Below are 13,786 nucleotides of genomic sequence, written 5' to 3' on the forward strand. Positions count from 1 at the left end.
ATCTTAAATCGAGAAACAACAATGTTTCTTTATTTTTGTTTGAATCCTTTATCATCTATTTTTTTATGTAGTCATGTCCCATTTGTAGTTTTGGCAACATGTAAATCTCTTTTAAAATGCAATGTAATGTACCTTGGGTTGAATCCTTGTAAATAAATACGTAACTCACTCGCAACAGGTAAAAAATCTATTGTTTTGCAATTTTTTTAATGATTGGTAACTTAATCTGTCATATAAAAGAAATTATTTTTTGTCATATGTAATGGATAATATCTTCTGATTCATGGACTGTTTTATGGGTGGTATAATTTGTTTGAAAATACTGATTGTTATACTATTTGATTTCGAGTACCTTATATCAATTAAACTATGTCTTGATAAAATTAGGTATTCATCTTTAGGTCAACTTAGTAAAGTTTGGAACCATATAATTAAAACCCATACTTGTATTAGTTTTTTTTACATCGCTGACGGAGACCCCTCACCCCTAAAACAGAAAGAACGAAACAAAAGGGTGCATGATAATTTTCCATGACGTCCCCATAGTTTGAAGAGAAACCCTTTTAAACCCTTCAACTTCTAGTAAACTTCACAAACTCCCATCAGTTTCTTATCTCACCATGGAAAACCAGACTCGGTAGTTTGATCACTGAACTTTGGAGGAACCATAACCGATGAAGAAACCTTAAACCTTTTACTCCTGGAACCACCATCACTAATATCTGGGCTACTCATCCACCCTCCAATCATTTGGTCTCCAAAATAACTTCCTTCACAAGTATCCGACCCATCTGAATCCAACCCATGTTGTAAACTACTGAAACCCACCCATTCATTGCTGCTGTCAGCTGACACACTTGAGCTTTCCCAAGATGAGTTATAGGTGCAGGTAGCACCATCATGATCTGCCACCGTTTGTGGTGGCACAATCACACTGGGTTGCACAACCTTCTCCATGTCAGCAACAACGCCGTTTTGGGGTGGGTAATTGGCCTTGAAATTGAATATACTTGCAAACGTGAAATGATCACTCACCCTACTTTTTGGTGACGACTTATTCTCTGTGGTTCTTGCCATGATGCTTTGTAAGTTCTTGCTGAGCCTCGCTTTTAATGAAGAAAAGCTAAGCGCACGTCTTGAATCTGATTCTGATAAGGAATCAGATATTATTGAATTAACCAAAGGAGCAAAGTTGGTTCTTGCGTTTTCACCTCTCAAGGCCCGGGCAGCTTCATCATAGGCTCGAGCAGCTTCTTCAGGGGTGTCGTAGGTACCAAGCCATAACCTCACCTTCTGAGAGGAGTCTTTGATCTCAGCCACCCACCGCCCTGATGGCCTTTGTCGGACACCAACAAATTTTTTCATCATGGGTTTCACTGCTTTCATTGTGGTTGTGGCAGTGGTGTTGTTCGTAGTAGTGGTGGTTGAGGTTTTCGTACTTTTGGATGCTGTAGTGATCATCATATATTTTCAGAACTAATTATAATCAAACTTTCTTCTTGGTTTTTTGTTAAACTGAATTTATAGGAGGAAAAGTAGTTCCATGGTTGCATGTGGTGTTGAACTATATATAATGTTGTTCCAAAAGGTGTTTATCTAATACTATATATTATAAATATTCCTCCATTATTTCAAATTTTCCTTAATTATCTGATTTTTTATATCCACCCGACAAAAAAACCTTTTGGCTTGGCTCCCAACAACTAGGCATATATATATATATATATATATATATATATATATATATATATATATATATATATATATATATATATATATATATATATATATATATATATATATATATATATATATATATATATATATATATGGTGACGTTCAGTAGAGAACTATAATTAACCAAGAGACCAAGGAACCAATCTTTTTTTCAACTTTTATAACTTATTTTTTATCAAAAAGAAAAAAAAACTAAAAATATAGAAATTCATAACTTTTTATCATTTTTCCAACGATATAAGATTCATTTTTTTTTTTTTTTTACGTTAAATTCATAATGTGAATTTTTGAAAATTCACAACATGAATCCGAAAAATATTTTTCATATTCACAATGTTAATATATGAATTTAGATATTTTTAAATTTTTTTCGATAAAGAATAAACTCTAGAAATTAAAAAAAAAGATTTGGTTCCTTGAAAGAACCAATAATTATGGTTCTGTATTGAACTTTTCTATATATATATATATATATATATATATATATATATATATATATATATATATATATATATATATATATATATATATATATACACTTATTCGATCACCCACCCCTACACGCTCGTTAGCATCCTAAGATTCTTACTTGGGTCGCATACAGATCCGGTGTTTTCAGTAGTACGGGTCCAATACTACATTCCACACCAACCTGTAGTCGTCCCAAGTCCTCCTCCTAGGATCCTAATTCACCGCACTCTATCCCTCATGGATCTCAACTACTCTCTCGGTAGATTCCTCAATGCTCGTCTAGGTATCTCTCCTGGATTACTCAAAATTCTCTCTAAAGGTTACTGCTATGTTTCTCCCTACTCAATACACACATAGAGTAAATGCTAGATAAGATCAATAAACAACATACCCTAGGCTAAGGCATCATGAATCATGAAACTCTAGCCTAATTTATGAAGTACCTAGCCTATTCACTAGCATGCAACTCTAATATCTCATAAATATCTCATATTATAAAGGAATAATGGTATTTTGGGAAATCACCGTTCGAGCTCTGGCTAATTGTACACACTGCTCCATCTAGTTTTCTCTTCAAAACTATTACTCGTTTTAGAAAAATCACCTCCTTTTATAAAAATTTCTCAAATCCTTAGTTTGAGTCCAGACATACCCGAGAGTACACTCGAATCCCTAAAATCTTGGCTCTAATACCAACTTGTAACACTCTAAAATTTCAACCAAAATTTTCATTTTTAAAACACATAAAACTCATGTCATATTTCTAAAAAACCACAATTGTTTCAAATGTCAAAAACAAATCCACAGAATAAATGATAGTATCCCAGAATCCTCAAACATAGTCCTGAACAGATGTGTAGATACAAGGCGGTGCCTTCCCGCAATCTTGAGAAGTACATGAAACACATAACACATAACACGGTAAGCATGAAGCTTAGTGACTTCCCCAAAATACCACATACACAAATAATAAGCCTCTCAAGGCTAGAACTCGGCATGGACCCTCCGGTCTCATGCGTCTCGGTGAGAACCCTTCAGTCTTACGGCTAGGTGTGGGCCCTCCGGTCATGTGTCTCAGTGAGGACCCTCTGGTCTCACAGCTCGGTTTGGACCCTCTAGTCATGTATCTCGGTGAAGACCCTCCGGTACTCACAACTCGGTTTAGACCCTCAGCTCTTATCTCAGTAAAACACAGAATAATATAGCATATATCACAAAGACAAAATACATAATATCACATAACTCAATATAAGCACATAGGACCCTCCGGTCGATAACTTAAATAAGACCCTCTGGTCTGTAACGTCCCAAATTTCGAGACCAAAAAATTTCATTTTAATAAAGCGGTTATATAAGCATTTGTAATAAAACATCACCGATTATCATCCTTTCACAAAACATAACCACGTGTCTCAAAACCATAACATACAAGTAGTAACATCGTCAGAGTACAATCCCAAGAACATTATAATGCAAAAAATCATATGTGTGTGTGATGTGCCGCTACCGCGCCAGCTCCTTCCCCTTCGCTGAAGAGGCACCTGAAACAAAACTGAAAACTGTAAGCACGGAGCTTAGTGAGTTCCCCACCATACCACAAAACATACATGCTATCGAGCAATTCTGGGGTGCCCGACCTACTATGTCTGGTAATTCTGGGGTGTCGACCTTCCCTGTTTGGCAATTTTGGGGTGCCGACCTGCCCTCCGGTTTATCCCAACCGGTTATTATAATCACAATAACACTCAATCATAATCTATAACATTACTTAGGGTAAAATGACCATTTTAACCCCTTGGCCCAATTTTAACCATTCATAAGGCCCAATTTTAACTTATTAAACCCAACCGACCTATGGCCTATCAAAGGCTCCTTAAGGGACCACTAATGGCCCAATTTTTTGAATTGGGCCGTATTCCCAAATGGTCCCATTACAAGTCCAAAAGTTCTTAGCCCAATAATAATTTCGAAAGACCCAACATGGCCCAATAGGCTCAATGCTCTAGTTTAAGATTCCCAGGTCCAAAACTATACTCCACAGTGGGCTACGAGGCCCAATAGTCTAGGCCCAGTCCCCTAAGCCCCAAAAACCCAATGTAGCCACTCTACATGCGTAGGTGTGGCGTACTTGGCTCGTATGACCAACGTACGCTGGCCTTGACCGCAAACGGGAAGTTAACCTCGTATGCGCAGCGTACCAGGGTCTATTCTTAGCGTATTGGCCAGCTTTCTTGGGACTTCATTTGTGACTTAATCCGTTAAGTCCTTACATCCAAAATGTAGATCCATGTCCTTTAAGACTTCCTAATCCATAAAGTAACTAAATTTATGTGCTTGCATGCATGGTTAGGGGTCAAAACATGATTTTGGTCCTTTAATAAGCTTTATGACTATCGAACACTTTCATGGTTGTGGCTTAACCATCAAGGTCCGATTTTTATGACTCTTAGTGCCTCTAAGAGCCCAAAAGGATAACTCTTATGGTCTGAAATCATCAAGATACCAGAAGCCGCAATAATGGAGTCCAAAAGTGTCATAAAACACCCAAACATCAAATCTAAACATGTAATGATCAAGTTTGAAGCTTGATACCTCAAATAAGTTAGAAATGGTCCTAATCTTCTAGATCTACAAGCTCCTTTTGAATCCTTGCTCCTTCTTCAACCTCCTTTTCTTCTAAAACACCAACATCACACAAAGAAACTCTCAAATGGCAAAGATACACAAAATTGGGTTAGGGTTTTCGAGGTGGCTACTTAAGGGTGATAGGGAGGCTGGTCCAAGGACATAAGGTCCTTTAAACAGGGATCAAACCCTAAAATTTAGGGTTTAGGACATGCGCGCGTATGCTGCATGTACCCTTTGGTACGCTGGGCGTACGTGCATGGCCTCCCCGCCCAATACGCTTGAGTATGCTGAGCATACCTAGCATGGTACGCCCCACATAATGCCCTTCTCAACCCAATACTTGAAGCCCAACTACCTTGGCCCAAACCAAAACAACAAGTTATTCAATTAAGATAATAATAACATTAATACTTGGTAAATTCTGGATGTTACATGGTCACTCAGTATTACCACTCAGGTAGTATATTGAGAAGACTCACCTCGAAAGTAAACGAGTAGATCTAGCACCCCAAGAACAGTCTAAACTCTGCCTACATAATATAATTATCTCTAATAAGCAAATTGTAATAACCACTTGTTACGCTAAGCTAACTCCTCCACTAAATCTTAAAGGTTGAAAAGACCATTTTACCCCTTCATGGTCTCTAAGGTCCACAGTTGACCAAACCCTAAAAGTCAAAAAAAGTCAATAGTCTATGTTGACTAAACTCATCGAGTTCCTTCATTTTCTCTAAAAATTGGGAAAATCCAACTCAACTCTTCGAGTTATCTCATCAACTCGCCCAGTTGTAGTGCGTACAGTCCATCGGGGAAAAACTCTAGCTGACTCGTTGAGTTGGCTCATGCACTCACTAATTCTCCCTAGCTAACTTCTCATTCAGACGATTCTCAGCAGAAGTAAGGTCTCAAATTATAGATCTAGCCTCCCAAGGCTGAAATACCACGTAAAGCTGCAAGCTTTACGTCCATGCATGACATCTAGGGCTCGAAATGCCAACATAAGCTCTATATAGGGTTAGATGCATAAAGGCTTGCCTCTAGTTTAATAAAGCATGGATTTTTCGGCTCAAAGGACCTCTTACAATCCAAATCTGAGGTTTCAATCTCATGACATGGTCAAGTGACTCAATAACCAAAAGATGGATGGGAGAAAACCCTAAAACTCCCTAGAATGAGATGTAACAAGAGAAATGGTCAAAATGATAGCTTTTGACCTCAAAACAGAAGCTAATCATTGATGAACACTGGCTCCAAAAGTCCCTCCTCGATCCAATCCGTGTTGCTCTCCAAATCTTCTTCCAAAAATGCCCAAGAACACTCAAATTAATCTCTCTCTCTCTCTCTCTCTCTCTCTCTTTCTCTCTCTCTCTCTCTCTCTCTCTCTCTTACACACACAACGAGTGGAACTGGTCTAGTTTCTCACAGAGCTATAAGGTGACAAGGGTGGTGGAAATGAGGGATTAAGGTCCTTTAAATAGGACACTAACCTTGAAAATTAGGGTTTTCTCACTCAAACCAAGGCTCTGATACAAAATTGAAACATCCCAAAATACGGTCCAAAAATTTTGTTTTAAATCATAATTAAAAACCATAAGTATCATTCATCATATGAAAATCATAAATTATGTATCTCGTAAATGTCATAAACAACTGTCAATATTTCAAAATCATATGTCAAACATCCAAGTAAATCATCCCAGGCTAAAATTTATGGTGTGCGTCATGTAGTCATCCCGATCTTTTCCCCTTGCTAATGGAAGTACCTGAAACCAAGATTGAAAACTGTAAGCACGAAGATTAGTGAGTCTCCCCAAACTACAACATACCATACACATAATCATATAATAGCATACATTAGGCCTTGCCCACTACATTGGGCCCTACCCTACATCAGACAAATTCGGTATCGGGCCCCGCCAGGCGTCGGACCAAAGTCCGGCCTCGTGCCTTGCCTGACATCGAACCGAAGTCCGGTATACATATAACATATTAATAAGCATATAACATAAACATGTAAACATTCCTCGGGCATGCCCCAACATCGTACAAAAGTCCGGAACACACACACACACACACACACACACACATATATATATATATATATATATATATATATATATATATATATATATATAAGCTAAACATTCCGCAGGCTTTCCCTGACATCGGGGCAAAGCCCAGAACATATGAACAAACACATGCAAGAATCACGAAGACATCAAGCATATAAACAGTCCTCAGGCTTCCCCAACATCAGACCAAAGTCTAGAAACATATACTCTACTTTGGGCTAGCCCCGGCATCGAACCTATGTCCGACATAAGCTAACATACATGAACGTGCTGACATTGGAGCCTTCAACCCGTTCCTAATGGAGGAAAACTCACCTCACAAGTTGGTTGTTGAATTTCTCGGTAAGGAAATCCCTAGCGGCTGCTTCCGCGACTCCCCAGCTAACATCATCACAACAACACATGGTCAATATCCAAAAAAATTCTTAGGGTAAATGACTACTTTACCCCTGGTCAAAGTCAACATTCTTGGTCAAAGTCAACGTTTTGGGTTAACTCAACTCGCCAAGTTCTATAATTCAAAAATCCAGAAAACGTGATCCAACTCGTCGAGTTCCTCTATGGACTCGACGAGTTCCTCAATTTTTTTGGGCCTTCTTAATGGATTAAGCCCCTACTCTTCAGATCTAAGCTTCTTACATCTCATTCACACTGAAAACGCCCTTTTAAGGGTAAAGTTTCCAACTTTACCTGTTAATGCCTCTACTTCATGGTTTTAGCTCAAACCCTAACTCTTTAGGACCTAGATATTGGTCCACAAGCCATCCATGTTCTGAACTAAGTCATATTCACTGAGATCTAGACCCTAAGAATTCCATGAACATGTAAAGTTCCTAACTTTCCTCCTATGCATGGTTTTTTGGAGCTTAAAATGATAAAATGACAACTTATAGCTTGCATGGGGCTTACATGGCCATAAAGTTTGCACATTTATGCCATGTGAGCCCCTCAAGGTCATAGATTTGAAGGTGTAGCCGATGAGATGGCAGTGGTCCCTTTAGAGGATATTCAGGTTGATGATCGCCCGAACTACATTGAGAAGCTGGTGTTGATATTGGATAAGAAGGTGAAGATATTAAGAAATAAGGAGGTTCCCTTGGTTAAAGTTCAGTAGCAACATCGGAGGGGATTTTGAGAGGACTTTGGAACCGGAGTCTGAGATGCGCGAGCAGTACCCCGAGCTGTTTCCAGAGAATGACTTCGAGGGTGAAGTCTGATTCTAGTGGAGGAGAAGTATAACATCCTGACTCCCAAGTATAAATTTAAATATTTTTATATTTATAATTGATAGGGCAACTCGACGAGTTGGAGGCCCCAACTTGTCGAGTAGAAACCGAGATGGTCGCGTGAACTTTAGAAGCTACTCGATGAGTTGGAGGACTCAACTCGATGAGTTGGGGATGATTGTGAAAACCCTAATTTTTAGGGTTTACACCCTATTTAAAGGACCTTAAGTCCTCTCCCCATCCTCCTTTATCACCTTATCACCTAGAAACAAACCCTAATCGACCTAATCTTCCATTTTTAGTGTGTGTTTGGTGCATTTCTTGAAGAAACTCAAAGGTTTAAGAGCTTGGAATGAGAATGAGTCTATAGATCCGACATCTACTCAGTTGTAGCAACCATTTGAAGGTAAAAAGTCACTACCTTTATCACTTGTTTGTTAGATCTCTCCACTAGAGAGTTTATGGCCATTTCTAGCTTCTTCTTGAGTCATTCTTGGTTTTGAGCATGCTTTGAAGCTAAGAATTCGGATCTGGACACTACTAGGCCCCTTAGGCTTAAAGACTTAAGTTTTATCAAGCTGTGTCCAACTTCGATGCCTTAAAACCCTTGTTGAGCCTTGATTTGGCAAGTTAACTCCTAAATTCCATGCATGGACGTAAACCTTGCAGCTTTACGTAGTATCTCAGCCCTAGAAGGCTAGATCTGTAGTTTGGAGCCTTGGTTTCGCTTAAAAGCATCTGAATGAGAAAAAGGGCTGGAGTAACTCGACGAGTTGGTTAGGGTTTTTCCCCGATGTTCTGAACATTATACAAGCTCGAAGAGTTGGTGAGACAACTCGTCGAGTTGACTTGAACTTTCCCAAATTTCAGAGAACTGAAGGAATTCAACGAGTCGCATAGATGTTCTCGATGAGGTGGGTCAACATGGACTATTGATTTTGAGTGTTGAATTTTGTTGAATTTTAGGATTTGTTCAAGTTGTGGAGTTTGAAGGCTATGGAGGGGTAAAATGGTCGTTCACCCTTCTGATATTTAGTAGAGCAATTAGCCTAACATCTTCAGAGGTTAGACTGACAGTTCGAGTGCGAGACATATTGGCTTTACTTACGAGGTGAGACTTCTCAATATACTTACCTGAGTGGTAATTATTGTGCGACTGTAGGGTCTTACTTGTGCTATTGACTGGAGGGTCTTATTTGTTTATACTGAGATATGTGATATTATGCATTATGTCTTTGTGATTTCTGATGTATATTATTCTATACGTTTATTGAGATAGGACCGAAGGGTCCAACCCGAGCCGTGAGACTGGAGGGTCTTCACTGAGACACATGATCAGAGGGTCCTTATCGAGATATAGCCATGTGAGGCTAATTATTTGTGTGTGGTATTTTGGGGAACTCACTAAGCTTCGTGCTTACAATGTTGTGTGAAATGTGTTGCAGGTACATCTCAGGATCGTGGAAAGACGTTGACATGATTGTACGCACCAGCTTGTTGATTTGTGTTTTGAGGAATCTGGGATATTTGACAAATAATGTTTATGTTTTGTGTTTTGGAACATTAACAAATTTGGCATGAGAGATGTTAAACTATGTTTTGTGTGGAATTAAAAATGAAAAAATTATTTGAAAATTTTAGAGTTTTACATAATTTTAAATATCATCATAATATTACATCTAAGGATGAGCAAAAATCGAACCACAACCAAAAAAGTAGAAAAAAAGATTGAAATATCAAAGCCAAAACATATGGATTTTGGTTTTCAAAAACCAAAAATTTCTGTTTAAATCAAAAATATCGCACCGCACTACATGTATGTGTGTATACACACACTCATATATATATATATATATATATATATATATATATATATATATATATATATATATTTCAAAAGTTTATGTTGAACACTTAAAATACATTTGTTGAACCAAAAGCATACTACTTAAAATTGGAAGGTTTAGAGACTAAGCATAGTTATCTGGAATGAAGCATTTATGAGTTGGTACAAAGCTTAAACGTAAGGCTATCCTATATCTTCATGGGTGAAAAGCAAGCCACATCATCATCTAACTATTCCAAAACCATTTCATAAGGTTGTGAAAATGGTATTTAGTAGTTAAGAACAAAGAGCGAAATGTTGGTGAATTGTTTCACTAATTGCTTCATGAGCACTAGGGGAAGCCCCTGAACGAACATGTGTCCAGGGGCAACGCCCTTGGGAGCAAGGTCCAAGGGGTGGCAGTCCTTGGTGAGGTCCAAGGGGTAGAGCCCCTGGATAGGGTTAAGCATATAAAAAAAGCTCGGTTAAAAACGCATTAGAAATTTGTTTTTGGGAAAATTAACCCAGTTTTAACCCTCATTGGAAACCCTTTAAAAAACTCAAATAATGACTAAAATTGCAAGAGAAAACGCTTTAGGACCAAACTTACAAACTTCAGCTAGACTAAAGGACTAAATGTGTAATTTTCTACTATTACTAAGAACATAATATTAATGGTAAAAAAATTCTGTTAATTTACCAGCATTTTCTTTGATATGACATTACAATACAGGCTGATAATCACAAATGTAGGCCCCATCTTTAGAGAAAAAGTAGGTAAGTGAAGAGAAAAAACATGTCGACTGAAAAAAAAAAAGATACAAAGAGAAACATTAATTTATGTTGATTGTGTGGAAAAGATCAGAAGCATGCGATGAATGTAGAGTAAGATGTTATTCGGGTCGGAACCGGACCGAACTGACCCGAACCCGGAAACCAAATAAGGGTAATTGCATGAATCGAAAATCGGACCGATTAACCAATACGATTTTGGTTCAGTTCGTGTATTAATAGGTTCGGTTATTACACGAATAACATGTACAATATGATTAAGGACCTAATATAACTGAAAAGAACCAAATAAACCGTATTAGGATTTTATAACCCGAATAATAGAATAACAATGTACTTTTATACATCAACATAAAACATTCAAAAACTCACATAACACAATAACACAATGAAAGAATAACATTTACATAATAGATTAACATAATAAGAATTAATTGCTTATTTGATATTTTTGAGTTGGAGCCTAATTTTCCATGACCAGACAAAGTAGAAATTCGTGAATCCATAGAGACAATAGGAAGGGTCGATATTTGAAAATCTGAAACAAGAGGAAGGATCAACATAATTAATTTCAAGTATGGAAACAGTTGAGAAGTGATGGGTTTTATACAAAAGAACAATCCTATGTGCTCATGTAAAACCCTAATGCTTGGATTTAGCCTTCTCTATTGTACATGCAATTCGTCCAAGACTTTAAAACCCTAATCTATCATATATTGAAATCGAGATCTACAATATAACAAGTTTAGATGGTACCTTTCAATAGTTTCAAGAGTCTTTGATCTTCAAGAAGCTTAGTGTCACAAGTGTAACACTTCTAATGGCGTACAAACACCACAAGCAAGAGGATGATGTTTAGGATAGAGGATGAGAGGCTAAAATTGGCTCCAAGCTTCCAAGGGATTAAGTGGCCGATTTTGCTAGACCTAGGGATCCTTATATACTTGTACTGCTAGGGTTTTAGTCAAAACCCTAATTGGATGACTTAGGCCCTAAGCAGCTTGAGAACCTTCTGGCATGAGGCCTCCTTGGACGAATTCAAGATGGAATCCACCCTAAAATTCATCCATTCCCAAATCCTTATGGATTCTTAGCCCAAAATTTAATTATATTATAATTGCATTTTCAGTGTCCTTTAATTAATCAATCTCCTTTAGCCACAAAATTAATTATTAATTAAATCTTGACTGGTATTAAATAAACTATATGATTTCTCCTTTAATATATTATTCATATAATATATTAATAAATCATAATAACCTCTTTCTCTCCATAAATCATCCTGTCAAGTTGCTTTGGTGAAGGCAACCCAAAATGTACAACTGGGTCAAGTACATACCAAATATAGTTACGGGCTTAGACACTAATCCAACAGTCTCCTACTTGGATAAGTCTAGTAACTATGAATGCAAGTACCATACGATTAGCATTCGTAGCTCTCAAAGATGTTGTCGAACTCTGCTCTTATCAGTAACCTGTCCTTTAGATAAGGGATCGTGTAATCCTCCGTTTTAGATATCGTACGGACAAACACATGGAACAAGGTCATACTTATTGTCTAACATTTTGTTTCTCGATCTCTGATTTGTCTGACATATAACTTAATTGAACACATCAATTCAGTCCTGACCGGGCCCGTCACATAAGTCAAACCAAATCATCAAGGGGCCCATATATCGCTTTTACCCTATTAGGATAAAAGGAACAAATGAACTTCGAGTTATATGCATTTACCATTCACTCATCAAATCATGCACAATAATGTGTTTTATAACATCAAGTTACTAATGCGTTTACGCATTATCAATGCACAACCAACTTTCAAACAATAAACCATATATCTAGGTTTTAAGACCATATGATATTATCGTCTTGCGATCACTCAAGATGAATTCTACGAAGTGATACCAGCAAGCATGGGTTTATTCCAATGCTCAAATCCTATTCATAAGCACTCATGAACTTTGCAGCAAACCTTTTTTTTATGTCTAATACACTTTAGACAATCTACAAACCAATTCATGACACTCTTCTTTCATACCTACTCCCAAAGTATGAGCGACTGTGGAACATTTGAATAATCTTATTATTCAGGAAGTCAAAACATACAAAATGAAACAATAGGTAAATAGTTAACATAAGACAGTAACTTTACTCATAAATAATACTCCTTTATTTAATCATCAAATGTCAATTACAATTTACCTATTAAACGTTTCAAAGCTATGTAATCTAAACTAATACCGTCCTTCAACCCAATGCTCGTAGCGTGCTGCAAGTGCTTAACCCTACTCAGTCCCTTCGTGAGGGGATCTATTGGGTTATCCTATGATGATACCCTCTTAACTATGAGGAGTCCCTCTTCCATCCGATGTCAAATAAAATGAAATTTCCTATCGATATGTCGAGATCTACCATGATCCCTCGGTTCCTTGGTCAAGGAAACCACTCCCTCATTATCATAGAAAATTTCCATGGGCTCCTTTATGGTTGGCACAACTCCAAGGTCTCTGATGAAGTTCTTCAATCATATTGCCTCATTTGACGCTTCGCTCGCCGCTACATACTCTGATTCACACATTGAATCAACTACAGTCTCTTACTTGGAACTTTTCCAAGTCATTACTCCTCCATTCAGAGTAAAGCCAGCCTGACTGAGAATGGTAGTTGTCTCGACTGGTCTGAAAACTGGCGTCACTATACCCTCGTACCTTTAAGTCATCACTCCCACCGAGGACTATAAACCATTCCTTATTCCTCCGAAGGTACTTAAGAATATTCTTGACTGCAGTCCAATGTGCTATGTTAGGGTTCCCTTGATATCTGCTGACCATGCTCAAAGCAAAGGCCACATCAGGGCGAGTGCAAGTCATAGCATACATGATCGAGCCGACTGTGGAAGCATAAGGTACTTGGCTCATCTCTGCTATCTCGACTTCGATACTCAGACTTTGAGTCTTACTCAACTTAGCATTACTTTGGATTGGTAACTCCCCCTTCTTGGAATTCTCTTTACTAAAACATTTTAGTACCTT

At 37.7% G+C, this 13,786-nt stretch overlaps 1 protein-coding gene across 1 annotated transcript; it reads right to left on the bottom strand.

The window, feature by feature from the left end:
- Positions 1-428: 428 nt before the first annotated feature.
- Positions 429-1,558, bottom strand: LOC145005689 (uncharacterized). Its single transcript, XM_078964805.1, has one exon. The coding sequence runs from the start codon at positions 1,462-1,464 to the stop codon at positions 616-618; it is 849 nt and encodes a 282-aa protein (XP_078820931.1). The 5' UTR covers positions 1,465-1,558; the 3' UTR covers positions 429-615.
- Positions 1,559-13,786: the final 12,228 nt, after the last annotated feature.

The sequence above is a fragment of the Lactuca saligna genome, chromosome 7 (assembly GCF_052625555.1).
Source record: "Lactuca saligna cultivar CGN05327 chromosome 7, ASM5262555v1, whole genome shotgun sequence".
NCBI lineage: Eukaryota > Viridiplantae > Streptophyta > Magnoliopsida > Asterales > Asteraceae > Lactuca > Lactuca saligna.